This window comes from Wolffia australiana, chromosome 1 (genome assembly GCF_029677425.1).
Source record: "Wolffia australiana isolate 7733 chromosome 1, ASM2967742v1".
Lineage (NCBI taxonomy): Eukaryota > Viridiplantae > Streptophyta > Magnoliopsida > Alismatales > Araceae > Wolffia > Wolffia australiana.
The window spans coordinates 1,347,371-1,375,000 of record NC_135835.1 but is presented as its reverse complement, the minus strand read 5'-3'; the positions used below and the strand labels follow the sequence as shown (position 1 = coordinate 1,375,000).

Genomic DNA, 27,630 nt, shown 5'->3' with positions numbered 1-27,630 from the left:
GAAGAAGAAGAAGAGAAAGAGAATGAGGACGATGATGAAGAATAGAAGGATAAGAAGAAGAACAGGAAGAAGAAGAAGAGAAGAAGAAGAAGAACAACAACAAGCACAAGAAGAAGAAGAAGAAGAAAAGAATAAGAAGATGAAGATGATGATGATATTGATGATGAATAAGACGAAGAAGAAGAAGAAGATGATGATGATAATGATGATTAAGAAGAAGAAGAAGATGATGATGATGAAGAATAAGAAGAAGATGATGAGAAAAAGAAGAAGAAGAGAAAAAGAAGAAGAAAAAGAGAAGAAGAAGAAGAAGAAGAAGAACAATAGAAGAAGACGAAGAAGAAGAAATAGAAGAACAAGAACAAAAAGAAAATGAATGAAAAGAAGAAGAAGGAGAAGGAGAAGGAGAAGAGGAGAAGAAGAGAAAAAGAAGAAGAAAAAGAGAAGAAGAAGAAGAAGAAGAACAATAGAAGAAGACGAAGAAGAAGAAAAAGAAGAACAAGAACAAAAAGAAAATGAATGAAAAGAAGAAGAAGGAGAAGGAGAAGGAGAAGAGGAGAAGAAGAGAAAAAGAAGAAGAAAAAGAGAAGAAGAAGAAGAAGAAGAAGAGAAAAAGAAGAAGAAAAAGAGAAGAAGAAGAAGAAGAAGAAGAAGAAGAAGAGAAGAAGAAGAAGAAGAAGAAGAAGAAGAAGAACAAGAAGAAGAAGAAGAAGAAGAAGAAGAAGAAGAAGAAGAAGAAGAAGAAGAAGAAGAAGAAGAAGAAGAAGAAGAAGAAGAAGAAGAAGAAGAAGAAGAAGAAGAAGAAGAAGAAGAAGAAGAAGAAGAAGAAGAAGAAGAAGAAGAAGAAGAAGAAGAAGAAGAAGAAGAAGAAGAAGAAGAAGAAGAAGAAGAAGAAGAAGAAGAAGAAGAAGAAGAAGAAGAAGAAGAAGAAGGAGGAGGAGAAGAAGAAGAAGAAGAAGAAGGAGAAGAAGAAGAAGAAGAAGAAGAAGAAGAAGAAGAAGAAGAAGAAGAAGAAGAAGAAGGAGGAGGAGGAGGAGGAGGAGGAGGAGGAGGAGTTTAAGCAATTTTTCCCAAGAAAATTGCTTTCATGTATTTTTTTCAGAATTTTCAAAGACATTATTTTTGGAGATTCTTTGCGAAATATTGGCCTGTTAAGCTACTTTACGTTTCGCAACAGCCATTAGATTAATAAACAGCAATTGCAGTTTTAGCGAGAAGAAGAGGGATGAAAGAAAGAAGATTTGATGATCGTGGCTGTTCTATTCCTTCAGTTGTTGAATTTTGATCTTTTGTATTTGCCATGTTTTTTTTCCAAAATTTTCAAAGACATTATTTTTGGAGATTGTTTGCGAAAGATTTGGCTGTTGATTACAAGGCACCAGTTACGGCTCTGATTAGAAGAAGAGGGATCAAAGAAAGAAGATTTGATGATCGTGGCTGTTCTCTTTCTCTCCAATTGTAGAATTTTGAATTCTTTTATTTTTCTTTTTTCCCGAATTTTGGAAGATCAGTTATTTTGGATACTGCTTTACAAAGTATTTGGGCGTTGAGCTACTGTCTTTAATACGTTTGCATTAGCCAGTAGATTCTAGAACAGCAATTATGATTCTGACAAGAAGAAAAGGGATGAAAGAAAGAATATTTGATGATGATGGCTGTTCTATTCTCCCCGATTGTACAATTTTGATTTTTTTTACTTTTCTTGTATTTTCTCAGAATTTCTAAGATGAATTCATTTTGGAGATTGCTGCCAAAATATTTGGCTTTTTGGAGATTGCGTTCGCAATGGCCAGAAGATTTCAGAACAGCAATTACGATTCTGGCAAGAAGAAGAGGGATCAATGAAAGAAGATTTGATGATCATGGCTGTTCTATTTCTCTCCGACTATTTTAAGAATTTATGATTTCTTTATTTCTCTTGTAATTTTCAGAATTGTCAAAGGACGACAATTCTAAAATAATGTCTTTGACAATTCTAAAAAAATACATGAAAACAAAATTTTCCCACAAAAATTGCTTCATTCAACAAAGTAGACTATGATTTAAACATAGTATGTTTACCACATATATTATGAATTAAATATTTAATAATATTGGTTCCTGTGGCTGCTTTAAAAAAAAAACAACAACAATGTGCACTTTGGTGCGGTGTGCGGTGCGTTTATGCGCACAAAATCGCACCACCCACCGCACAACCCCATTTGTGCATGCGAAAATTCGCTCACTGTACGACCATGTCTATCTGTCATGTCACGCGTCACCGTTACGGACTTGTGACAATTGACGTGACGGTGACGGTGATGAACCAGATGAGCCGTGACGGTGATGTGACGGTGACGGGGTAGTCCGGACGTGTGACGTGACGAAAAGTCCGTCACAGATGACGTCTGCAAAGCATCTCCTGGGTTTTTCATCGAACAAATTCGAGGTGACGTGGTCCTTGAACTCCTTCTTGAAGGAGACGGCGCGTGGCGTGGATACGTGATGATCGATCGCGAAGATCGATCTCCGACCACCATCTGATCCTTCTTGAACTCCTTACACACCATCCGATTGCCGAGATCGATCTCCGACCACTCCTCCGACGTCGGAATGATCCGGAGAGGAGGAAGAGGGAGCGATCCAGAGAGGGACAGAGAGAGGGAGGGAATGAGGAGAGGGAATGATCCAGAGAGAGACAGAGACTCAGAGAGAGATCGTAAGGGGAGAAGGAGAGGGAGCAATCTTAAGGGGAGGAGTTGAGAGAGAGAGGGAGAGGGACGGTGATGTTATTTAACTTATATTAATAACAATAACAAATATATATGATCGGAACAACAAGTGAGTTAGTAATAATCAAGAGTCATGTACAGTGTTCGCAACGCAATGGTGAGGTCAATTTCTCTCTCGAAATCTTCTCTATGACTGATCCGGAGACTCGTAGCCCCAGGGGTTCTTGAACGCCCGATTCCACGAGTCTCTGCACATCTCCTCGATCCCAAACTGCGCCCTGCACGAAAGAACAACTGATCAGAAGAGACGTAGCGTAAGAAAACATCTAATTCTCGAGTTTTACCTCCAGTTGAGCTCTTTCTCCGCCTTGGCGATGGACGCGTAGACAGTCTCCGCGTCCCCAGGCCGGTGCCCGGCCGACACCATATGGATTTTCTGCCCGCCGTGATTGAATTCGGTGAGATGATCATCGATTACAAGATTATATGAGATTGAGGCGTTACCTTGCCGGAAGCCTTCTCAAATGCCGCCACCATCTCCAGCACCGGGTGCCCTTCCCCGTCCCCAGATTATACACCTTGCATCCTGATAACGAGACGGATTAATCATCCATTCTTACCATTTTTTGCTTGCTTGAAGGAGAAGAAGAAGAATTACCCAATTTAGATCCGTCGAGGAGCTTTTGGAGTGCGGAGATGTGACCCACGGACAGATCAACGACATGGATGTAGTCTCTAACCTGCGAGAAAGTAGAGGCGACCGTCGGATTGGATACAAAGAGATGAAATTCAAGGCAGATTCTTACGCCGGTGCCGTCCTCGGTTGAATAATCAGTTCCGAACACGGTGAGAGCGGGGATTCTTTCCAAGGCCACTTGCTGCAGAAAGGGCATGAGATTGTTGGGGATGCCGTGAGGATCTTCACCGATCAAGCTGCTGGGATGTGCTCTGACTGGATTGAAATATCTCAGCAGTATGATGCTCCATTCCGGATCAGAGAGGCACAGATCGCGGCAAATCTCTTCGATGAAAAGCTGGAAGATGGGCGATTTCTATAAAAATAATTCCCGTCCCTGGTGACGGTGACGTGACGAAACGAGGACGGGGGACGAGCGTCGGGAACGTGACGAATTTTTGGAAAATCCTCGGACGAGTGATGTGACGGTGATGTGACGAACATCTCGTCACGTCACCATCTGTTACAACGCATCATCCATCTCTTCACGTCTGGGGCGTCACGTCCCTATTTCCAAATATAATGCTATTTAAATAAAATAAAAATATTACCTTTCCTGAAAGCAATTTATAACACAAAAATTTTATTATAATTATTTTCCAACTCTAACGACCTTTAAGTTTGAATTTTTATTTTTATCCTCAACTCATCCGTGAGCATTTTCTAATAACAAATTTTATGAAAATGCAAAGGTTTGACCTCAGGATCAAAAATAAAAATTAACATCCTTCCTAAGTGAATTTAGGTATGAAAACATTAAAGCAGTTTGATTATGGTGTAACAACATATTATAATATTATAACCGAACAGTCCCCACAAGTAAGTTTCTGGTCTATTGAAAATGATAATACTAAGATAAGTTGTATAATTTGCATGTTCTTTGATGACATCATAGTTTAAACATTATTATGTGGCTCCACATTCTATCTTAAGTATGCACTACTGTAATAGAAGATATATGTGATTTGGATTAGGTGAATTACTTTTTCCATGTATTGATTTCATCTGGACGTGATTATGTATACACCATATGTTTGTACAACCTGACTTTAGTTTCATTTGCAACCCTACATAATCAAGTTGAGATGAAATTATGACAAGGAAAAAGGTAATTTACCTCATCTAAATCACACGTCACTGTCTACATTCTTCTATAAAGGATGGCATATAATGTAGATATGTTTTACTCTTTCTAAGCAGATACATATAACACTACAAAGACACAATGGTGGAAGCTTCTCCGATACAAAAAAAATGTATAATAAAGGAATAATAGAATCCAATATTTATTTCATTATTTTTAGGATTAATGTTTCAAATTTAGAATATCAATTAACAGGATGCAGATGTTGACTTTAGAACCATAAGTGTCACTGGGCTGATACATATGTTCTGGTGATGTTGAAATAAATCATTCAATAGAAATTATAAACTGTAAATCATTGTTGAGATCACAAATGTCCATACGGAACTTAGAAAGGAGTCAATCTGATAACACAGTAACTATTAGAGTAATCATCGAATACATGTTTAAATACATTAAAATGATTTTATAGGCATATTATTAAGATTAAAATGACTAGATAAATTTTTAGAATAGTATTAATTTTCATGGATTTCGGGCTTTAATGGATTTTAGTATACTTTATTCTTAAAGTAAATATTTTAAATTTATAATATTTGTTGGATTTTTTGACATTGAATTCATATAGATATTGATTTTCTAAGTCAAGAGTATACTTTTAGGAATCGATTAAAGTTTTTATTTGATTTAAAAATTCATTTCCATTTTGAACCATACTCAATCAAAAGTCACCACCTGACTCATTAATATGGTGACCAATGATTAATTTGTTACAATGATTAGTTGTGCAAATCATTGCAAAGGTACCATCATGGCTACACTCATCATGATGCCATAGGGCACCAATCACAAGCTGAAATTTCTTTGTTTAATGTGCAGTAGCACAAGGCGCTACAAGAAAAGATGCAAATAAATTACAAAAACTGTGATTTGAAAGGTGATAACACATACATTAGCGTTAATTTATGTTTAATGTTTCTGATTTAGACAAAAATATTTATAATTTTCCTTACAAAAACAATTCTAATGCAAGTGTAATCAACAAAGAGCAGGTATTGAAAACATTTAATTTCTATTTTCATGATTAAATATATTTTCATATAATAATATAATGTAATAAAATTACTAAGTAAAATAAATGTAAATAATTATTAAATAGTGATAAAATAACTTTTCTATTAACCTAATTTATTCAAAAATTAAAATACATTTAGGCAATTTTAATAGAATTTTACAGGATAAAATACAAATTCTAAATAAATTATTTAGTGTTGGAGTCAGAGGATGAGTTTGACCATTGTGGATTGTAGCAGAAATGGCTTCAGAAATAGCAGAAATGGAAGGGGGAGGAGTGATGTGAATTTTATCATCATAGATGGTGATGGCAATGAAGGCACCTACACATCAATGAGCTGCAGAGTCAGTGATGGTGTGTGTGATGCTAAAAACATATGCGATCGATGGCAATAACCTAGCAAAAGGATGAAGATGTGAGTCTGAAAAGATAAAGATCAATCTAAACTCATTGTCACATGCCCAATGGACTGAATAGTGCCTTTTATTTATGTGTCTTTATCATATTCAAACATTCCCAAACAAGATTTTGAAGGAGCAAAACATTCCACTAATTTATATCATGAACTAATGTCAAACATCATCGGTGACGTCATCCGATGCGTACTGAGACGATGGTCTAATACCATGATGATGCCGGACGTCGTCAGTGATGTCACCCAATGGATAGAATTCCCTACGAGAATATAACTACATGATGACATGTCCTAGGCGGATGTACGTGCAGGCCTTGACTCGTGGGGTTTCACCTAGCTCTGGGGCGGCGATCAGTGACATTGACCTTCTGAACCTTCTCAGAGCGACGATGTTGACTACGTCGCCAAACAAAATATTTCTGTTGATGCTCGCACGTAACAGACAGGCTCGACCCGTACCAAAAAACTCACTCAAGTTGTAGTTTTCAATATATAAGCCCTCACCTAATCTAACCCGAGTGTTGTGGAGTGCAGTCGACAATATACTTCAAGAGATAAAATAACGGACGAGCATGGGGGAACAACGTACCTCTTCAGTGGTGTCACTCGTCATCGGTGTTTTCGTCGGCGCGAACGGGTACATGCAGGTGCAGTGGAGGGGAGCCGGGGACGGGCATGGTGTTGCTCGAGGGGCGGCGATGGCGCGGTGCTGGAGCATGATGTCATAAAATAGAGGCATGGAGGAGAGATTCATGTTGATGAGACAACACGGGCGAAGAAGCTTGATGGGCGTGTCTGTATCGGTGGGGTGGCAGTCAAGTGTGATGGTGGGCATTCGTTGGTGCCGAAGCGATCGTCGCGTAGTACTCAGCCAAAGGCAGTGGCGGCGGCAGCAAAGCTGGGGTACAGCACGGACGCGAGCTCGATTGGCAGCAACGGTAGTGGCTGGCGGTGGCAGTAACATAATGTGGTTCGACCAAGAGACCGAGCGGCAATTGTGGGCAGCAGCTCAACGTGCGAGGACATGCTCACAGTGTTACGCATGCTCAAAGCAGCTCGAATGACGGCAGGCTGGTCAGCTCAATGTCAAAGTATTGGACCAGTGTGCCTCGATCTCTTTTCCCATAGTAGCTCGATGCGTCAACGGGCACACCATGAGACGACCATGCAATCGCATCAGGGCGTCGCGCAAGGTGACTCAGCCCGTGACGACCCATAGCAGGCTGAAGTCAATGGAGACATGCCTTTGATTGAGCTCTGTATGGTGGCGTGAATCACACTAGGTAGCGGTGCGCAAGGATGACATTCCTACGTGAGCGATTTGAAAGACGTTGGTGACGGTGGTTCGTTGGCGTGCGGTCGAGGCACAACAGTGGCCCGAGTGAAGCAACCGATACTGAAGACACGTGCGGATGCAATGGTGATTCAGTGGAGGGCGGTTGGTGAAATAGGGCAGAGCGTGACTAGTCGGGTGCGATCCATGCAAGGGTGCACACTGGGAACGCCACTCCGAGGAGATCCGTGAGTGCGGAGTGACATGGAAAAATGCCAATGCACAGGCAGCAAGAGCGTCTAATGACACTAGTGCTGGAAATATATGTAGTCGGCAAGCCAATCACACATTCCACATCTCATTCCATGTTCATTAATAGAACATATTCATTATAGTGCACGTGTAATGCTTATAGTGAAGTTCATGAATACATGATCGGACTTAGTGAACTATGATGAGATTGTAATACGGAGATCATCAATCTTTAAGCATGTCTTCTAAACATTCCCATTCGAAGGATGCATGAGAAAGACATCAAAGTATCTGGATAGAATAGCACTATCTTGTCTCACTCATATGATGAGTATGGCCAGTCCTGTAGCCATTAGTGTGGAGACACTAAGGATAGATAGTGGGTGCTCTTTAGTGGAAAGAGTTCACTGAATTGATCCATATGAATACCAGAATGGTATTATATCGAAATGTCAATCAAGTTTATTCAAGTCACGATTGTGTAAGTGGTCCTCAACCCTTAGACACCAAAGATGTCTTATGGACAGATAGTTGTACTTTGACTATGGCAACCGAGTCTCTAGTCACGGTGATGTCGGACGTCGTCGGGGACGTCGTCCGGTCGACACCGAATATGATGGTTTGGTGCCAAAGGGATGATGGTATCGAACGTTGACGGCGTCATCGTCCGACGGATCAAAACCCTAACATGTCGATGTAACTACGATGCGAAGATGAGTGCCCTACGTGTTGTACGTGTAGGCTCCAACCCGAGGGAGGCACCGAGCTCCAAGCTAGGATGGGGTTGCCGGGTGACGGCGACGGTGACCTCTCGAACCTCATCAGAGTGACAAAGGCGTCTACGGGTGAACGGATTCTATCCATAGGGCTCGCACGTAACATACATCCTCGTCCATACCGGTAAGACACTCACAGAGTCATAGTTTTCTCTCAATTGGTCTCACTCACCTACCTAGGCCGAGCGCGGTGGAGTCGAGATGAAAGTCTACCGCAAAAGGTAAATAAACGAGCGTCGGGAGAGGATGGCGTACCTCGTCGACGTGGCTTGTGGTGCAGAACTTCGTCGACATTGATTCGGAACGAGTGGAGCAGAGAGACGCCAAAGAGCAGACGGCAGCTCGACGAGCAGTGATGCTGGAGCTGTACGTAAAGGTCGGAGGAGTTGGGGAGGTAAGAGGGCGACCAAAGGGGCAGAGGCTGTTTAGCTCCAGCTCAAGTCCAGTGCGGAGAGCGCAACCCGAGCGGTGGGGCTCTGTGCAGCCAGACAAGGATGGCGAGCTCCGCGCGTGCAACGTCAGACTAAGTCGGTGACTTAGTGGTGTGGAAGTGGTTCCGCCTAAATGAAGTCACTTGGTCGAGCGAGTGGTGTGCGGGAGTCAGCAGGCCATTGAGTTGTCTGCCGTGGTGATTTTGGAGAGTTGCATGGTGCGAACTTGGGTCTAGAGGCGCCCCGAGGGCCGTAACCCCCACCACCAGATTGGGATTACCATGTGGAGGGGAGGAACATGCACCTAGGACTCAGCCCGTAGCCGTAGTATTGTCGGATTGGCCGCTGGCATGCACGCCCTATAGCACTGACCGCTAGTCAGTGGTCGGATGACGCTAATGGGGGGGAGGAGGGCAAGTGAACTATCGATTGACATTCACGATCCTGACCCCGCCTTCTTGGTGCCACTCAAGGGCGTGGGCATCCCGCTGGGTTGACGAGTCAACCCGGCTTCTTTCCACGACCAGTCACGAGAGACCAAGGGATCGTTCTGATGCTTGCACAGGATGAGAAGAAACGGACACATGGACTGATTCCTGACAGGGTGGGGCATTCCGCGGAGCATGTAAGGCCATAGTTCGATGATCGACAGAGTCAGCCTCCTTTGGGAGGGCCACGAAAATGACTACAGCGGGATCCTCCGGCTGTCTTCTTGCCTTGCTTTAACCGAGCGAGGGGTACACCACGGGGCGGTGCGTTGCACCATTGTCCCAACAAAGGCTGCCCACTAGAAGAGCGAGACGAGGTGTCAGCCTGGATCTGGTGATCCGACTTTCCTCCCACAGGTCCGATTCTCTGTCCTGAACAGGATTGGCAATCGTGACGATGTCCCTGTTCAGTTCCCTTCTTCACAACCTTTCTTCTTCCTCAACTCCTCCTCCCTCTTTCTTCTTCTCTAAACGAGGGAGGGAGACCAAGAGAGTGAAACACAACGATGAAATTTTCTTCTTCCTAGTCTAAGGGGGCTAGGGTGCCCCCCTCCTCCCTTATAACGGGGAAGAGGTCAATGGGCGCTCCCCCTTAGTGGGTCAACAAAACACATAAGAGGAATCCATTAGGGGCCCTTATAGAATGAGCCCCCATTACGCATAGAAGGGGGAGGAAATTAAAATAAAAGACAGAAAAGGGGAAGGGGAAGGCTCCTTTCCACAATGATGAAAACGCGGGCGCGGCGTGTCGTAGTGAGACGAAAACAGGATGGCAAACATGGAAAACACGAGATATGACTAGGAAAATGACAAAAATCAAAATGGGATATTTGTGCGATGTCACCCGATCTTCGACGATGGTGGTGGCAACGCGGACGACGTCATTGACGTTCTTCGATGGCGTGTGCCATCACATGGGATTCTAAATGATCTTAGTTTGGGTACATCAAGAAGTTCACGAAGACGATTGAGTGTTCAAAATCGGATCGTCCACCCTCTGTATAAGAGGTTACAGCTCAAGGAAGACGATGTGATGAAGTCCTTGGCAAAGGTAGTGAAATATCGGAGAAGAGTTCTCCGATGATTTTCGAAAAAATGCATTAGTACTAACTCAGATGGTCGATTAGGGTTTGATAGTTGACCATACCCGAAATCATCCAAGGAGTGTCAAGTGGATGAGGGATTATACGTAGATGGTAACCGATGATGAACAGGTTCCATGAGTGAGTAGATATACACTCCTTTGTATCTTCTAGAACACGAGGTGTAGCTTGGCACCCCACGTGTTGGAGACTCAACCCATCAATTGGGTTAAACTGATCTGACATTAATTAATCTATATGATGATATAGTTAATTAATTTGAGGGCTAATAAAGGTTATTGGGCCACTAGAGTCATTAACTAGACTGGTACATGGGCCTAGAGGGTCACACGCGAACGATCTTTTGGACGTTGGAAGATACACTTAAGTTTTGGTGGTTTTATGGAAAGTACCCATTTAATATAAATAGGGAAAGGCCCTGAACGAAATTCACCAAAGCCAGAATTGTTCAGGGATCTTTGCCCTTCTTCTCCCTTCTTCCCACACCCCTTCTCCATCCCTGATGCGATTGGGACAATGCAACAATGACGATGGAGATTGAATGGATACATCTCGTCTATGAGGAGGAGGAGGAGATTGAATGGATACATCTCCCTTCTTCTCCCTTCTTCCCCCTCCGTCTATGAGGAGGAGATTCAGCGTGCCGAGGAGATCGCGTGGATACATCTCGAGTCTGTACACTTGAACAGCTCAACTCGTCTCTCTCCAGGATGCGATCTGTGTAAAGGTACTTCATTTTTATGATTTTAACAATGTCATTTGATTTGGTTATGTGTCTTCAGCTGTGTATCGTTTTGATTTGTTCATCCAGATCTAGGCCTTTGGAACCCAACAACTGGCACTCCCCTGATGCGTTGATCTACTAGCATGGGGCAGCCTTGGGGCGGCAGCACGTGTTGCTCAAGAGGTGACCAACGACTGTGGTGTAGGGACACCTCACGTGCAAGGATGGCGGCGACACAATGGTCCTTCCTTCCCCCTCCATTTCCCTTTTTTCTCCTTCTTCCTACTCCCTCTTCTTTCTTTTCTTCTTATTCCCCTTCGTGAGACCAAGCCTTTGACCACAATTCAAACTTGATGATTCCTGGCCTGAAGATTTAGGGCTCCATCGTGCCCCCTTATATAGGGGCACAATGGCCCTTACTAAGGGCAGATGGTCCTTGGTAAGGGCCAAAGGGCCCTTATCAGGGGGGGGTCTTATACATAGGGACCCCCTTTTAACACAAAATAAAGATATGTCTGACTCATATTCAACGACTCAAAACGATACGACACACGATGATACGAACATGACACGATGGATACGGACACAATGAACATGAACGCACGAACACAGTAAAACAATGAATATAAGAAGCACATGTCGATGAAAATAAAAACGGTCAGATACATGGACATGCTTTACCCGGGGTATTTGAGCCCAGGTGTTTCTTCTTTGCTTTGGTGTGGGCTGGACATGAACCGGCAAAGCCGTCGATAACGATGATGGCGGCTCCAAAGACGTCTTCAATGGAGTGGGCTGGCGCGCTCCATCGGTGACATTATCTTGGGGATCCTTTTTTAAAATGGTGGAAGGATCTACTAATAGAGCATGGATGTATGGAGAATGTAAAAAGTAAATGCCCTCCAAATTTAAGCCGGAACATCTTGATTTAAAGTTAGAGAAAGCTAGGTCGTTAATTTTTTTCTCCTTGCCTAAATCACCAATGTGGGCCAGTATCCTCGGGTTTCTCAAATATTCCACATCATAATCAGCAGCTGAAAATAGTTCAAACATGCACTAACAAGCTACCAATGGTTACTTAATTTCTGTGCTTTAAATTTGACGTGAACATGTGTCCTAAAAAAACATCAAAAAAGGTAGAAATGACAGGCATCATTTCCATGTCACTAATATGCTAACACCTCACGTAGCTGAAAAATCTAAAGGAAGAAAATGAATTTTGGGAGGTTAAATGGGACTTTTTCCTATTGTGAAATTCGATATTGCGACAAGTCTTCTCACAAAAATAAAAACTAGATCCATGAATTGACATTTTAAAAAGATATTTTCTCTGTCCCCAAGGTGCATTTATTACAAAAATGGTTTATTTCGTATTGGATGTGTCATATTGACACATTAAAAAAACAAAATCAAAGCATTGATCGTAGCCACTGGGTGGCCGACACCAATCATAGGCCACATTCTAAAAAAAATAACTTGTCACACATGGCCATACAGATTAAATAAAAATATTCTGACTTATAACTCTTACAAAGATTCAAATAATTCCATAAATATATGTTCTGACTTATACATTAAACCCGTAATAATATTTCTATCATTCTTGAAATATATTTTCTGAATTATAGAATTTTTTCTCACATTAATGTCACATATTTTTTAAAATACCATGAAATCCAGAAAACTCAAACTTTATTCTTAAAATTAGATTAATCTTTAATACAATTTTTCATATAAATTTATATTAATCTTTAATAAACACATAGTGTGCATGTAATTACTGTTAAATTTATCACATTATTTCTGATTATCAAAAAAATGAACAAGTAGTGACCATAAAATCCAGACATTAAAATTCCCGTAAATATTATGGAATATAAGAAAATTGGATGTATGGGAGGTGGTGTTTCATTATAAGAGAGAGAAAAAAACATTTACATGTCATTCAAAAAATGTGTTGCCATTTCATACATTAAATGCTGAATTAACACCTATAGTTTTCTTATTTAGTTATTGAGGCAAGTGTCATGCCAAAAAAATGGATTCCTGATGATGCTTAAAACAAAAACCAATCATCTAATGGAATATTTGAGGGGAAAATGATGCAAAACCCTAAAGTCATTTCGTAGTAGTGATGAGGTGGAGAGAGAGAAAATAAATAAAATCAATGCCCCAGATTTCAAGAACTTCAAAAATTGATATATGATTATCTAGAAGGCCATTTGAGCTGAAAATATATGGGCATCTTTTTTATCTCCCCTCTCTGAGCTATGCCCTCCAATCTGTAAGAGATAGACCAAAACCGTAAAAACCATACTTGAACTTGCTTCTAGAATTGTAGGCTTAGTGAAAGAAGATGTGTTGGAGACAATTCAAAAATTTTAAGTGTTCTTAATTTATTGAAGGGAAGCAACATTAGATGATAAGGAACTCATCTTCATATGCAGGTTGTCGATGCCCTGGAGGGATCTAATGACATAAGGTTACATTTGAAGTCAAACCATATCTATTTGGAATTATCTAACATGAAATTTGTTAAGAAAATAGTTTTCCAAGTCGAAATGTATTTTTAAACAATATTTTTATGAAGCTTTCTAGGTATGTGGATCAATGAAGGGTGAGTGTGTGTGTGTGAGGGGGGACAGACAAACAGAGAGAGAGAAAGAGAGAGAGAGAGAGAGAGAGAGAGAGAGAGACCAATGGCTGAGAATGATTCAACTTATAATTGTGATATCTGGCTAAATTTGAGGATAGCTTCAGATCTCTCGCCATGTATAAATTGTGATATCCTTATATTCATGTATAAATCATTTGATCTATAAATTTAAAACTCTAGTAGGTTGAGTGAAATAAAGATATCTTGGTGTTGGTGTTAGTTATTGATAGTAGCGGATGGGCTCTCCAACTGTTGCATCACCTTAATTCTGGAAGAATATAAGGATCTACGGTGAGTTTCCTAGCATCTATTTGTTATTTTCTTCTGAACATCCATATATTATTTTCCATCTTACCATCATCATCATCTACCACACACAACTATATGCATTACATATCACATCTAATACTCATTTAAAAGTGTCTTCTTTCTCACCATAATTCTTACCAAATATGCTCACCTCTAATACTCATTTAAAATTGAATATATGGTTTCCTGTAGAGATGATCCTTGCTCATCACTATCTCATCATATTATTTTAAGATTCAAGGATTTACAAATTTTCATTGATTAATCAAATTTGAGCTCATCTAATCCATGTGGAGACTACACTTACTCATCACTAATTAGACATATTCCAATGATTAAAGGTTTATAAATATTATTGAGTAAAATTGAATATCAACAACAACATTAATAGCCCAAATCTTGATTTTATTACCATTTCACAAGGAGATGGAAAATTTGAGAACATGGGATCGAATTCATTTCAGGACCAGCAATGCTCACGTTGATGGGTAAAAACAGAAATAAATCATCAACAACTGGGAAATAAAAGGTCATTTGATCACCCATGAAATATATATCGATCTATCTACTAAATACTCTATAATGAAAAATAAATAATGTTACCGGAGGTAGAGAAAAGAAAATAAGCCAGGGTTTCTATCAGAGAGATGTCAGACTGTCGTCAACTTTTAACTCCTCATAATATTTTTCACAGTAAAGCCTTTGATTAAAGTTCTCCATCTTTTATATTTCTCCATCTGTTTTCCAATAAATTAGTATAGTTCTTGTCCCATATGGAGTGTAAGAGTCACTAATCTTCTTGGAGTCAAGAACACACAGTTGGACTCATACATATGGTCTTATCCTTGTTTTTTTAAACTATCCCACATTTATTTCTCTATCACGTATGATTCCCTTTGATGTCGTACAGATTGATATATTCTACATAATTTTTTGCCCAAAACAACCATTGTTTGCATAAGATCATATTCAAGTTTACTATTACCTTCAACTGAATCATTAACTAAGATCATTTGTTACGCTCCTTACCAGAGCCTATTATTGTACTGGTTGGGATAGATCTAAATATAAAAAGGTCTACTATATATAGGTTTCTAAATTGATGACATTCAATCAATTTTTAATGAATTACCAAAAATGGAGAGAAAATACTAGTATCTGATTCAACTATTGAGTTACAAACCTAAGAAATCCTATCTATAGGAATTAAGTCCATGAATATTATTTTTGTATTTCATATTTTTAATATATTTCTATGCTGTGCCAAATTAAAATCAAAATTCCATTTCAAATTATAAGATGAAGTATATACAATCTCATGCTCCACAGCACTCAGTCACTTTTGAAAATATTTCTACCATTTTTTATTCCTTGATTTTGAATGATTTCCAACCTTGTATTATATCCAATTTTTTTTCGATCTTCTGGATTTCTTCATATGTGGAAGTTACCCTGATAAATTCATCTTGTCATATAAAGTTGTGAAGACTGTCTTAATGAGCTATGATACCGTGTTGTTTCCTGTTTCCCTTCTTCATACCTTTTTTTCTAATTTCAAGTATTTAATTTATAAACCTGCATCTAACTAAAAAGAAAAATATTTTTTCAATGGATTTTGGTATACTAACCTCCATCTATTTATTCCATTTCTTATACTTTGGTAACAGGTTTGTCCTAATCTTCATTGTGTCTTATTTTTTTTCTTCTTTCAGTGACTGTGACTGATGTATTTGATCATTCCCTTTTCTTTATTCTCATCTTTTTCCAGTTTTTTTATTTTTGGATACAGTTGTGGCTGAAATCACAACCACTTTCTATGTTTTCATCAAATATATTTGTTTATAATAATCCATCACTTTCCTAAAAATTTATATGCCCTATTTTATTTTGAAATCTGGATGATCCTAGTTTATCTGGATTACCTTATTACTATCATTCTACTCGGTTTCCATATTCTGAGTGTGTTGTGGTTGGTTGTTATCACCTTTTAGGATTTTTGTTTCTTCCCCTTGTTTCTTTTAGTAACGAGCAATTAACCTTAAACGACTTAAGAAGATGGGGAGGGGGTTAAATAAGATATTTGGTATTGCATAAATTTATGGGTAACAGGTGAATGAGGAAGAAGAAAAATATTACACATGTAATCTTATTAGGGCTTCAGGCTATTCCTTAGTCCATCTTTCAAAGAGGGTTACCAACTCTCATTGTACTGTCACCTAGACAACTCTCATTATACAAGACTAATGGAGTTTAAGTCCACCATATGTTTTTTACATTTGCCTTGTCGTCTAGTGGCATGGTCACTACTTGGTATCATTCAATATTTTTAATTGAGTTTGTTTTTCATAGTCATGGTCAAATTCCCAAACTTAAGAGATAACTGAAAGTTTTCCCCTATTCACTGTTGGACATGTCAATCTCAAAATATTTCGTAGGTTTAAATTGAGTATAAGACCAATATATTGTTATTTATCTAAGTGAGATCAATGCATTCCTTAAAGCAACCCTATATACCCTCGGTTTATCTTTCAAATGATAGGACCTTCAAATTTTGTTTCATCCGTCATCATATAAGACCTTATATGTTTAATATGGTATCCTCAAATTCCTCAACTTAATCCTCTCAAATGATTGATCACTTGACGCAAAGTCCTCACATTCTAATCTAATTGTATGACATAAATCAAATAAATCCTGAAATCAATTCAACCTCCGCGTATTTCTTGCATTGTCCAGGAATTCATGTTCAATATTTCTTGTATTTTAAGCTAAATTCTAAGATCAGTGAGAAAAAAACAAAACAAGATTATGACAACACAAGAAGTACGTTGACAACTTGTATTTTATGCTGGCAATCATAGCACGTTATGTTGAGAAGAGTAAATGATGATACACATAATCTCAAATTTTTGTGGTGTGAAATTCTCTCTATGCATTGATTAAATATTCCACGATCTCATGATTGAGCTTTAACCGTGTTATTTTGACTCCTTTGACCTTCCAAGCTCAAACGAGGGTTGACTCAAATATCCTCATTGAGATTGAGTAGTGATGCATAAAGAAGAATTTAGAGGAAAAGCTCCGCTCAAAATCCTTTGTATATGTTTACTTGAAGATGGAGAAAAAATGAATATATGGATGAACTATTTTAGAACAATGGATGCACTAATTAATTTTTAATCTAAGGGAAGGTACAGAGGAGCAGGAGGGCTTGGAGTGCTACAGGACCATTGGAACAGAAGAGGTTTACATCAAATGAAAGAAAAATGAAAAGTAAAAAAAGAACAAGCCCTTCCATTCTATAGGCCCCATTAATTGATTTTCTGAGATTTCTATGACCAAATCTGATGAAATCACAATAGCTAAGAAATATCAAGTTGGAGCTTGTCCAATTAGTTGACAACCCAACATGGACTACTACCCCCATCTTCGCCGTCCTGAGTTGCTGCTGGGGAGAAGGTAAATGCGGCCATAGACCCAGTTCTTCCCCGGATACTTCTGCAAGCAGATTGCAAATGTACAGTGAAGATGCGTGCATAAGTTTGATAACATTAACCACAACAATAGCTTATGAGATTGATTTATTTATTTTTTTGGAAAGATTAATGAGATAGATATCAACTGGGAACAAGGGAATAGTGCAAGAATTCAACTGGCATTTTACTCTTCTTTGGAATTATTTTTGTATTCACGAGAAGCTGCAAAAAATGGAGCATACCTCCAGCTTTGTGCGGAACTCAAGAAAGGAGCCACACACGTGGCATTCCGTGCGGTGGGGTTGCTGATGGGATTTTCCAGATTTTACAAAGGCAAACACCTTGAATGAAAGCAGACAGATTAGCTAAGTTAATAAACGAATCGTCTCAACAATGGGTTTTTTAAAGAAATGTGGACAAGTAACAAAAAGTAGACCTCCTCCCCGCAATGCGGACAATAGCCTTTTAGTGCAACCAAGTCGTTGGCAAGCAGCCCCTTAAGTGCTTGAACTGAAACAAAGCGATATCGACCAGTGATTACTCAGAGCCAAAAAAATACAGAGTTTTAAGCAGCAGCCGCAGTATCGGATGCTATTTCCAGAGAAATAATTCGGCTTCAATGTCCATTGAACAATGAAACAGTGTTTGGAAAGTAATCAAGGAAAATCAAACAACACTCCCTGTCAATTCCCGGTCATACTGTAGAATTATCCAAATAAAATGGGTATTTATGACTCATCAACAACTTTCTAAAATAATACTGATGGAATCATTCACTAACTGATAAAATCCAGGAAGTCTGACTTGAGGTTTACAGAATCATGACAAGTTACGATTAACTGTCACTGCGGTAATCCAAGGATACCACTTTAAAAAAATTGAACAAATCCGCTGCAATTGGCAATGTAAATTATTAATAAAATACAAAATAAAATTCTAATCTATACGCTAGCAGAAAAACGCTCAGAACATAAATTCTCAGAAATCCTATCCAGAACGTTAAAAACAACACTAATCACGTTTCAGGCATAGCGAATGACATGAAAATTAAACAGAGATCAAATTTAAGGAAAAACAAGATGTCATAGATATCTCACAGACACGGACGTGAAATCAAATAAGAAATAATACGAAGCTTGTGCTTTGCCCTAGACATGAAATTGGGCCGCTCACCTGAAGCCGATGAAATAGGGATGCCAACCAAAAATCCAAGGCCGACCAATAGGAAAGTGTTCGTTGCACTGAGCCAATGAAGAGGGGATACTACGTTATCTATTATTACTCTTGAGCTGAATGCATCTGTGGAAGTGGTGCTGACGGCCAAAAGTGTAGGAAGAAGAAAGACAAATGTGCCAAAAGTAAACAGCAGAATCCATATGCTGGCTAATGCCAAAACCTGAGAAGGATCTTCCTGCCCTACAAGTAATATCGTATTTGAGCCCAAAAAAATCTGACTCATTGCTAAAGATTCTCACATATTTCACGTGGAAAGAAATTTACCTCAGCATCTGCATAGGCAGCCTGTTTTCTCAAGCTACAACGAGGGTACTTCACAACAGATTTGGAGCCATACAAGCGGAGCTTCAGCTGTTCGAATGTTTTATTGGTGAACAATTTTCCAGTATGAATTTAGAATTGCCGCATGAGAAAAGAGAGTAGGAGTTCTGAGGCTCACCTCTATCTTATCAAACATGTCATCGACAATTAACGGTTTCCCACTGTAGTAAGAATCACGGGCCTGCCATGCGGAAGAAGATTAGAATATTTGTTAGCGTCATTGAATTATAGCGTCATCAATGCCAGGTTCGATTGAAAAATGAACACAGAAACTCAAAATTTGTCAGCGTCATTGAATTATAGGACTCATTTTTATGATTTTTTTTTTCAGAACTTGTTCTCGATAAATTTTTTCATTGATAGGATTTGGTACGATACTAATGAGAATTAACGAGATTCATAGTCAAATATTTAATCCTCGAACGAGCGACTTCGACCCCATAACTAATATATGCTGATTTACAGAAATGCATAATCCAATCGACAAAGAGGACTGAAAATTCGCCTGCCGGGACCAAAAACATATCCAAGATGCGGAGATCTGTTACCATTCATCTGAGAACATTTCAACTCTAAGAGTCTCATAATGCGAATTCTTACACTGAACTCCCCCGAAATGCATATTTCGATAGAAAAGACGCAGACTTACAATCGAATCTCTAAAGAAAAATAAATGCCATCTTAAAGCTTTCAATTATGAACTAGCTGAAGAGGAATGCGGTGAATATGTCGATCGGTATCCAGATCCATCCACAACTTATGCCTAAGCTATTCAAAACAGCCCCAATTTCAGCCGATGCTTGAGAACGACGCTTCCCTGCTACGCAATATAATCCAAAAAATACCAGATCGGGGAAAGTATAACGAATCGCAGCCGACTCGCCTGATGATAGAGCGCTTCAAGGGTTTCCTTGCTGGCGTTGTCGATAGGACCCACGAAGATGCACGACGGCCCCTCCGCCGCCGAGCAGCGCCAAGTTGCAATCTTTCGGTCAATAAAAGAGAAGCGCCGCCAGCCCAGACGGTTTCTGAGCATACCCACGGCGGCGCCGCCCTCCCTCGCGGCGGCGGGGGCCGTCGACGGCCGCATGAGTCGCGTGGAGATTCCGGCAGAATCAACCGCCATCAACCACAAGATCTGCATCAAATTTATAAGTCCTGCCAAGATATTTATTATCAAAAGGGCCTCTTCCCTTTCTCTGGTTCTCGTTTTCCCCCCTCTGCCACAAAATCCTGTGGGTCAAGATTCTTGTGGGTGTGGCCCTTACTGCAGGGACGCCGAGGGGACGGTTTTTTTCGTCCCAGGTAGGAAAAATCGTCCCATCCGCGAGGTTGGACGAAAACCGGGACGGAAATTCTTCCCAAGACAAACTGACGGGATGGTTTTTGTCAACTTGGACGAAAAAACCGTGCCGTCCGGAGGTTTCCAATGAAAAAATCGCCCCATCCATGTCCCTGGATTGATTCTAGATGTTGGACTGGACGATCTTCGTCCCATTATGCCCATTGTCCATGTCCCGGACGATCCGGAACTTTACTAGTGCAGGGACATGGAGGGGACGGTTTTTTTTCCCAAGACGAAAAAATTGTCCCGTCCAAGAGATTGAACGAAAATCGAGATGGAAGTTTGTCCTGAGGCCTCCGGACAGGATGGTGTTCGTCCACTCGGACGAAAAAACCATCCCGTCCGGAGGTCTCGGACAAAAAAACTGTCCCGTTCATGTTCCTGGACTGATTCCAGACATCGGACTGGATGATCTTCGTCCCCGCCCGTCCATCGTCCACGTCCTGGATGATCCGGAACTATAGGTGTGGGTGGCAAATAATAGCCCACTAAAAACAGAATTGCCTCTAATTGGGCCCATTTATGGCCCAGTTGCTTTGAGAAGTGATAAGGTGGTTAGGGTTTGGGGACCATCTAGGGGATTAGAGGGGATGGGACGTAATTTCTGTCAGTCATCCGTCACAGACTCTGCCATTCTGTTTTGTTCTAGTCCTGCCTAGAGTTTCTGCCTTTGGCTAGAGGTTTTGGGCCATCTTTTCCTAATGTAGATCCTGCCTAGAGAATGTCACCATGGTCTAGAGGCCCTGATTTCCAGGCACCGATTCTTGACACCAGTCCAACCCGTCACTCTCAGTTATTGCAAGTTGGTTGGTGGCTTTCGAAGCACATCTATTTTTGGATTTTACTATCCTATTTTACTATTTTCATAATCCTTGGTAAAATCAAGCCTAGCACATAGACATTCTAAAACCACTCAACTATAGCTTTTCCCAAATAATGGACATTATTTTATGGTACATCTTAATTATTTTCAATCCCCGTTTACTATTTTCAAATCAAGCCCACCTCACTAACATTCATAATAAGCCACTCAAATATAGTGTTTCCCAAATAATAAACATTATTTTCTCTGGTGCATCCTAATGGAGGATGAACGCTCTAGTTCATTATATCTCCCTCAACATAGATTGCACGAGGTGGGCACTAAAAAATCTTTGGAATAAGTTGGAGGAATTATAAAATCTTTCGGATACAGAGCTAGTAAATTTTGAAACACAAATTTGTTATTTTGAATGAAAGTAAACATGTCGTTAAAAAAATATTTCAAAAATATCTAATGGGAAGAAGCTAATAAAGTAATATGCTTATTTCCCTCTCCATCAACAGTCCCAATATGGTAACATCATCCTTCGTAATAGTCAAGACTTGTAAGCCCATCAGTCCATATAGTTCTCCATTTACTTGTAGAATATTCAACAAAGAATTTAGGTAGAAAAAATCCCCTATGGAAAAGATCATTAGTATTTTTATGCAAAGTAGAATCAAAATCTTGCAAAAGAGATGACAAATGTAGATATGCCTAATTTTTTTACAAAGAACCCTTACTATCTTTAATATTATCATTAAATACATCTCTAAAACCAGTCCATATGGAGATGACCTTACTCTAACTATAAAGTTGAGTGAGTTTTATATTTTTATCAAATATATTTGATTGTAGGAAAATTAATTTACAACGACTTTAAAAATTATATGCAATTTGCCTCTATCAGCCCACATCCACCATATTGTGATATGACAAACTTTTGACTTTAGGGGTGACATAGCATTCCATGTAGCGTGACAAAAATATTGTTCTTCATTTGGAGGGCTGAGGAAGGATGAGAAGTCATCCAGTCAATCGCGCCCCGACCTGTCGCCAACCACGTCGCGGAGACTGAGCAGACGTGAAGAATCTACAGTTCCACTATCAGGTTTGAGAAGCAGCGTCGTCATCTCGCTTCGTGTTGTGTGTCTTTATGTGTTTTTTCCTTTCTCGTCGTCTTTGGATTGTCGGGAGGCCCCTCCTGCGTGAGTACCAGCCTCCCCCTTGTACGTGTTTGTTATGTACCTGTTCAAATTGTACCTTTTAGGGGGAGAGAAGAGTCCACATAAACTCCTCTTTTCCCCTAAAAGATCCTTTTTAAGGGAAGCCCAATAAGCTCCCTCTTTAAAAAGGGGCCCATTACCATCCCCTTAACTGCCACTACTTCATTATAAGTTGTGGGAGAAAGGTGAATGTGAAGAAGGCTTGTTGAATTGTGAAATCAAGATCTCGTGTTAGTGGCAGTTATTTTGGTTGTTCTTCGTTCTAACTTGTTGCAAGAGAAGAAGGTGTGTATCAGAAGAGGAAGAAGAAGAGGAGGCATCGCAGACATAGCCGTAGGAATTGTCAAAGAAGAGAAGTCGTTCGACAGTTCATGTTGTCTTGCAGAAGAAAGAAAGAAGAAGACTATCATCGTTGCTGCTGGCAGAAGAAGTCCTCGACAAATTGAGAGGAAGAAGTCGCGGACGATCACTACGCCGTCCTCGTATATCTCCACTCCTGGAGTTCACCTTCTCGATCTACCAACAAAGAAGAAAGATCGTCAATCAACGTTCTCCACAGTCAGGCTGCAGTCACGAATAGGTTCGCTCTTACCAGACGGTCACCACCCTCTTCACTGTTGGTTACATGACTCAATCGCATAAAAAAAATGGGCCCCTTGTCAGATTTGGTCTCTTGATTTCGATATCATCCTTGAAACGATTCTTCCTGCGGCCCTCGGACGGAATTAACCCTGTGATTCGCACTCTCTCGCAAGGAAATTATCACGTTTCCCCTCCCTGGCATTGTCCCTCCCGGTGGCCCTTCTGGAATCCAGCGGACAGGATTTACGATCCGCCGTGGAGTCTATCGTGACTCACTCAATCCATATTGGGCCACCGTAGTATTTGGGCATTCTCTATGGTGGATATCAGTAATCGCACGAGGTCAGCCCTCCTTCTAGATTGCCCTTGAGGCCACGGACGAACGATCAAGTGCAGATCTCCCTATCCGTCATCGGCATTTCATCAATTTATGGGGGCATTCGAAGTCTTCTGTCACCTTGAACCTCCATTTTACCGTGGTTCTGACCAACAGTGAAGGGGTCAATCGTCCAATAATTTCTCTATTTTCTCCGTCCATCGGTTTCCAAACCGGATCATTCATCATCCAAGTGACTTGGGCGCGGCTACATCTTGAAGCTCTTTTTTTTATGTTTGACTCGTCCACATCCAGCCATAGGTCATCCGTTCCCCCCTCCTTTTCTCAGTGTTATTTTATCTCTTAGGTAGGAATCCCTAGAGAACGAGATAACTGGCCATAGGATGGTTCAAACACGTGGCCAATTACGGTCTGTCGTGGACGGTGCATCACGCGACAAGGATCCAATGTTTGATCCTGAATTCCCGGATCTCCTCACGGAATATCCCATTTTAGCACTTCCTCAGGCCGCTTCGCCTGACGTTGATGAGGCTGAGTCATCTATTTGCGCCCATAGGGAGTCCTCACCTAGGCACCATACTCACACTAGCGAGCCGCCAAAGACGATGGCCCCGCCACGGTCCAAAGACCTTGGGCAAACGACACTGCCCATGGCACCAACAACGACGCCGAACACTCACTACTTGCCGTCACAATCCGGCGACATCATCTAGTGACCCCGGAAAGCACCAGCCAGAGATAGCTCGGAGTTCCAGCCGCCTCCCAACGTGCCGCCTCAACTGTACGAGCCACCAACGTGACCCTATCAGCCACGTCAGATACCATGGGGACAACAACAATGACGACAACCTTCGACTGGCCGATATCGTCCTCCGCGACGCAACAAGGACCGATACTACTATCAGGAACGACCACAGAACTATCCGGAGCTGCGATTCCTGCCCCGACAGGAGGCATCTGCCGCAGCCGGATATCGACCAGAAGGACCACGTCATGATTATGAGGGCCGACCTTATGAGCCGGCCCCAGCTCAGTACTTTATACATGACGATTATGTACCGTCATACACGCATGGCCACCCACTGGCAGGAGAGGAGCCATATTATCCGCCGGCACCCCTAGCGAACCCGACACCATATGGTTCGGCACCAACTCATCCACCTCCATACGATGCCTAGGGCTACTACAGGGCACCTAGTGTGCTCGCAGCGACGATACAATCGACTTATGCCCCGGCGCCAACATACACACCGGCATCAACCTTCGTGTCGGTGCCAACCTATGCGTCAGCGCCGACCTATGCGCCGCCGCCCACCTATGCATCGCGTGAGCCCTATGCCACCCCGGCACCACTAGTTGCACCGCCGTCTACTTCCGCAGCCTACGTACCGTATGCGGCTCCTGCCCAATACGGTCAATATGTACAAACGGTGCCAACGGCCCCGAGGACCGTCGACGTGCCGCCGAGATCCCGCCCATCATGTCCCGGATCCCGCCCCAAAACCCTTAGATCCGTACAGACCACAGGACATTCGTCGTCATCAGCCAGCCCGTCATCATTATGATGATGATGATAGAGATCGTAGATGGGAGGCCCATCGAGCCATGATTCAAAAGAGTGTCCAAATCGAAGTTCCCGTCTACGAGGGCATGCGGAATCCAAAGGATTATACGGACTGGGAGTTCAATTTAGAGAGTTACTTCTAGTGGTATGATATGGATGACGATCTTTGCGTCGCATATGCCGAGGCCAAACTTGGAGGCCAGGCCAAGGTATTCTGGAAGAACGAGAAGGATGACGTGAGACAACGAGGAGATCCACCCATCACTTGTGAATTCATGTCAAGAAAGCTTAAGGATAAGTATATCCCTAAGCTCTACATGACACGTCTCCTCCTAAAGTGGATGGATCTCAAGCAGGGCAATCAGAAGGTTAGTGATTACAATGAGGACTTTGAATTTTTTGACCTTAAATTCATGAATATTAATTTTTCTAAGTCAGATTTATTTATTTATTTATTGGACTTATGTATAAGTTACAATGAATTAATTTAGGTTTCTTGGGCATATTTGTTCGGTGTGCAAGGTGTTTCTATTCCATTTGATTAAATGGTGACCAATTATTGAATTACTCAATATTTTTTTCAGTTAATCATTGTAAAGCTACCACTATGGCATTAAAAACGGTGGTGACAGAATGGTCAATCATTTGATGACAAAGCTTCAATTTTTTATTGACAGTATGACGTGGACCAATGGAAAATAAGAAAGGTGATTCAAAGGCTGAGAGAAGATAGAATAGTTTATTCAGTTATTTATAGTTTGAAAAGTAAAAAATTATGGAAGTATATGCGTCTTTTGCTCATATCACTATGTGATTGGATAAAATAAATTGAAGGTTGACTTGGTGTGTGAAAATGTGTCGCCACGCCACACATGTTTATTACTTCAATGATATATCTCATTTTCTCAAAATTTTCAGATACCAACGGTGGTTTGCAATTGATCCACACAAACCACTGTATGACATGGCATGTGGAAACATGCTGCCACATCACACACTTAATAATGATTTAAGTGTACATGTATTCTTGTCTTTTGCACATAGGAAAAATGATGGAGGACCATGCAGTTGATCAAGCCCCGACCTGTCACCAGCCACCTCGCAGAGTCCGAGCCGACGTGAAGAACCCATGCTTCCACTATCAAGCTTGAGCAGCGACGTCATCATCTTGCTTTGTGTTGTGTGTCTTTATGTAATTTTCTTTTTCGTCGTCTTTGGATTGTCAGGAGGCCCTCCTGCGTGAGTACCGGCCTCCTGCATGTGTTTTATCTTAATTATGTTAGCTGCCATCTTTAGGGGGAGGAAATCCATGTTGGGCTTCTTCTCTCCCTAAAGAGCCCTTTTAAGGGGGAAACCCAATAGGCTTTCTCCTTAAACGGGGCCCAATTGACATCCCACAACTACCACTCTCCCTCTATAAAGAAGAGGAGGGGTGGACGTGGGAAGGAGGGGCATGTCATTGTTGAAAACCAGATCTGACTTTTATCGTTGCAGTTATCGTTTTGAAAGGCAGAACTTCATCGTTGTTTTTTTTTCCTCCTGTTTCTTTTCTAGAAGAAGACAAAGGTGAATTTGTTATCGAGAAGAATTCTGGGGGAGGGTGCCCCTTGCCTTCCTCGTGGTCCCTTTCAGTTGAGAGTGAATCAGCATTGCCAAATCCATGTTTAAAGAAGAGAACCGACGCCTAGATCGTTGCATGACCTGCTGAAAAAGGGAGGAATTATTTCACCGTCAATACCTTCCTCCGCAAAATTTTCCCCACTGAAATTACACAGTATTTGTTTTCCGATCAGTCCCTGAAGGTGTTCTCTGAGAAAGAAAAAAATAAAAAAGGATCGTCGACATTGCTTGTGTACTCCACATCTCCACCGTAGAAGACTCGCGGTCGAATCGTCAACAGGTATCTACGGGCAAGTCGAAAGGTCTCCGACTGTCTATTTTGCATCGACAATAATCGATTTCCTTGCTATCTCTGGCGATCGAACATCATCAGAAATCGGCCATTTGTCCAAGCTTGCTCTCGTGTGGACTACAACATCTTTGATTCTCTCTTTGTCAACGATTTGAAGAAAGCCACTGTGGCCCTTATCGTTGCCGCTGATCCGACTATAAGGCCGTCGACCCTTTTGTGTGATTACCCCCCACTTGCCCGTTATTTCTTCCATCACGCTGCTATTGCCCTTGGACGTTATTGCCCATGGTGTCCGCACACACAATCTACTCTGAGTACTACAATACTCCGGTCATCACTTGAAGCTGTCTTTCACTTAAGTGGTCATCTATTCTAGAACCTGATCGACAACTCTTCCAGAATTGCTACGGGATCTATCGACAACCAGAATCACCCTCGTCTGGTGAATTGGACCCCAGGTCATTATTCCCTCTCCCTTATTTTACAGTGTTATTTATCTCTGTTAGTGCCGATCACCGACTATTCATTTGCCTTGAGCAAACTTAAATGTGTGAGAATTAGCCATTGTTCGTGTGGTAAGAAAGTCTTCTTGTCAATATTGGATCTGCTTGTTCATGTCGGCAGTGTGGACATCATTGGACGAGGATCATCCCCCACTGTGTTGTCCATTCAAGGCAATCACACGGATCAATTGGGAACTTGATTGTGTCAAAAACCCGTCACGTGTTGACAACCGATTACGTCTTCTATCATTTGACTTCTGAAATACTTATCATTAATTCTTTAAACATATTTG

General features: G+C 41.2%; 1 protein-coding gene and 1 pseudogene across 2 annotated transcripts; both read right to left on the bottom strand.

The window, feature by feature from the left end:
- Positions 1 to 2,768: 2,768 nt before the first annotated feature.
- On the bottom strand, positions 2,769 to 6,634 carry LOC144707971 (UDP-glucose 4-epimerase 1-like; annotated as a pseudogene). The gene is made up of 6 exons (XR_013582607.1): positions 6,611 to 6,634; positions 3,518 to 3,745; positions 3,370 to 3,451; positions 3,216 to 3,297; positions 3,056 to 3,147; positions 2,769 to 2,989 (listed from the first exon to the last, which is right to left on the bottom strand). The product of XR_013582607.1 is annotated as a UDP-glucose 4-epimerase 1-like (transcript).
- Positions 6,635 to 17,307: 10,673 nt separating this feature from the next.
- LOC144700786 (PGR5-like A protein) lies at positions 17,308 to 20,210 on the bottom strand. Its single transcript, XM_078572316.1, has 7 exons — positions 19,950 to 20,210; positions 19,185 to 19,247; positions 19,010 to 19,096; positions 18,683 to 18,920; positions 17,946 to 18,019; positions 17,752 to 17,850; positions 17,308 to 17,531 (listed from the first exon to the last, which is right to left on the bottom strand). The coding sequence occupies exons 1-7, from the start codon at positions 20,208 to 20,210 to the stop codon at positions 17,451 to 17,453; spliced, it is 903 nt and encodes a 300-aa protein (XP_078428442.1). The 3' UTR covers positions 17,308 to 17,450.
- Between the last annotated feature and the right edge of the window lie 7,420 nt (positions 20,211 to 27,630).

Coding starts and splice junctions, on each gene's coding strand:
- LOC144700786 (XM_078572316.1), bottom strand. CDS start 20,210: ATGCAGATCTTGTGGTTGATGGCGGTTGATTCTGCCGGAATCTCCACG. Junction 19,248..19,949: donor TTGAAGCGCTCTATCATCAG/GCGAGTCGGCTG, acceptor TCCGCATGGCAG/GCCCGTGATTCTTACTACAG. Junction 17,532..17,751: donor AGTTCCGCACAAAGCTGGAG/GTATGCTCCATT, acceptor ATCTGCTTGCAG/AAGTATCCGGGGAAGAACTG.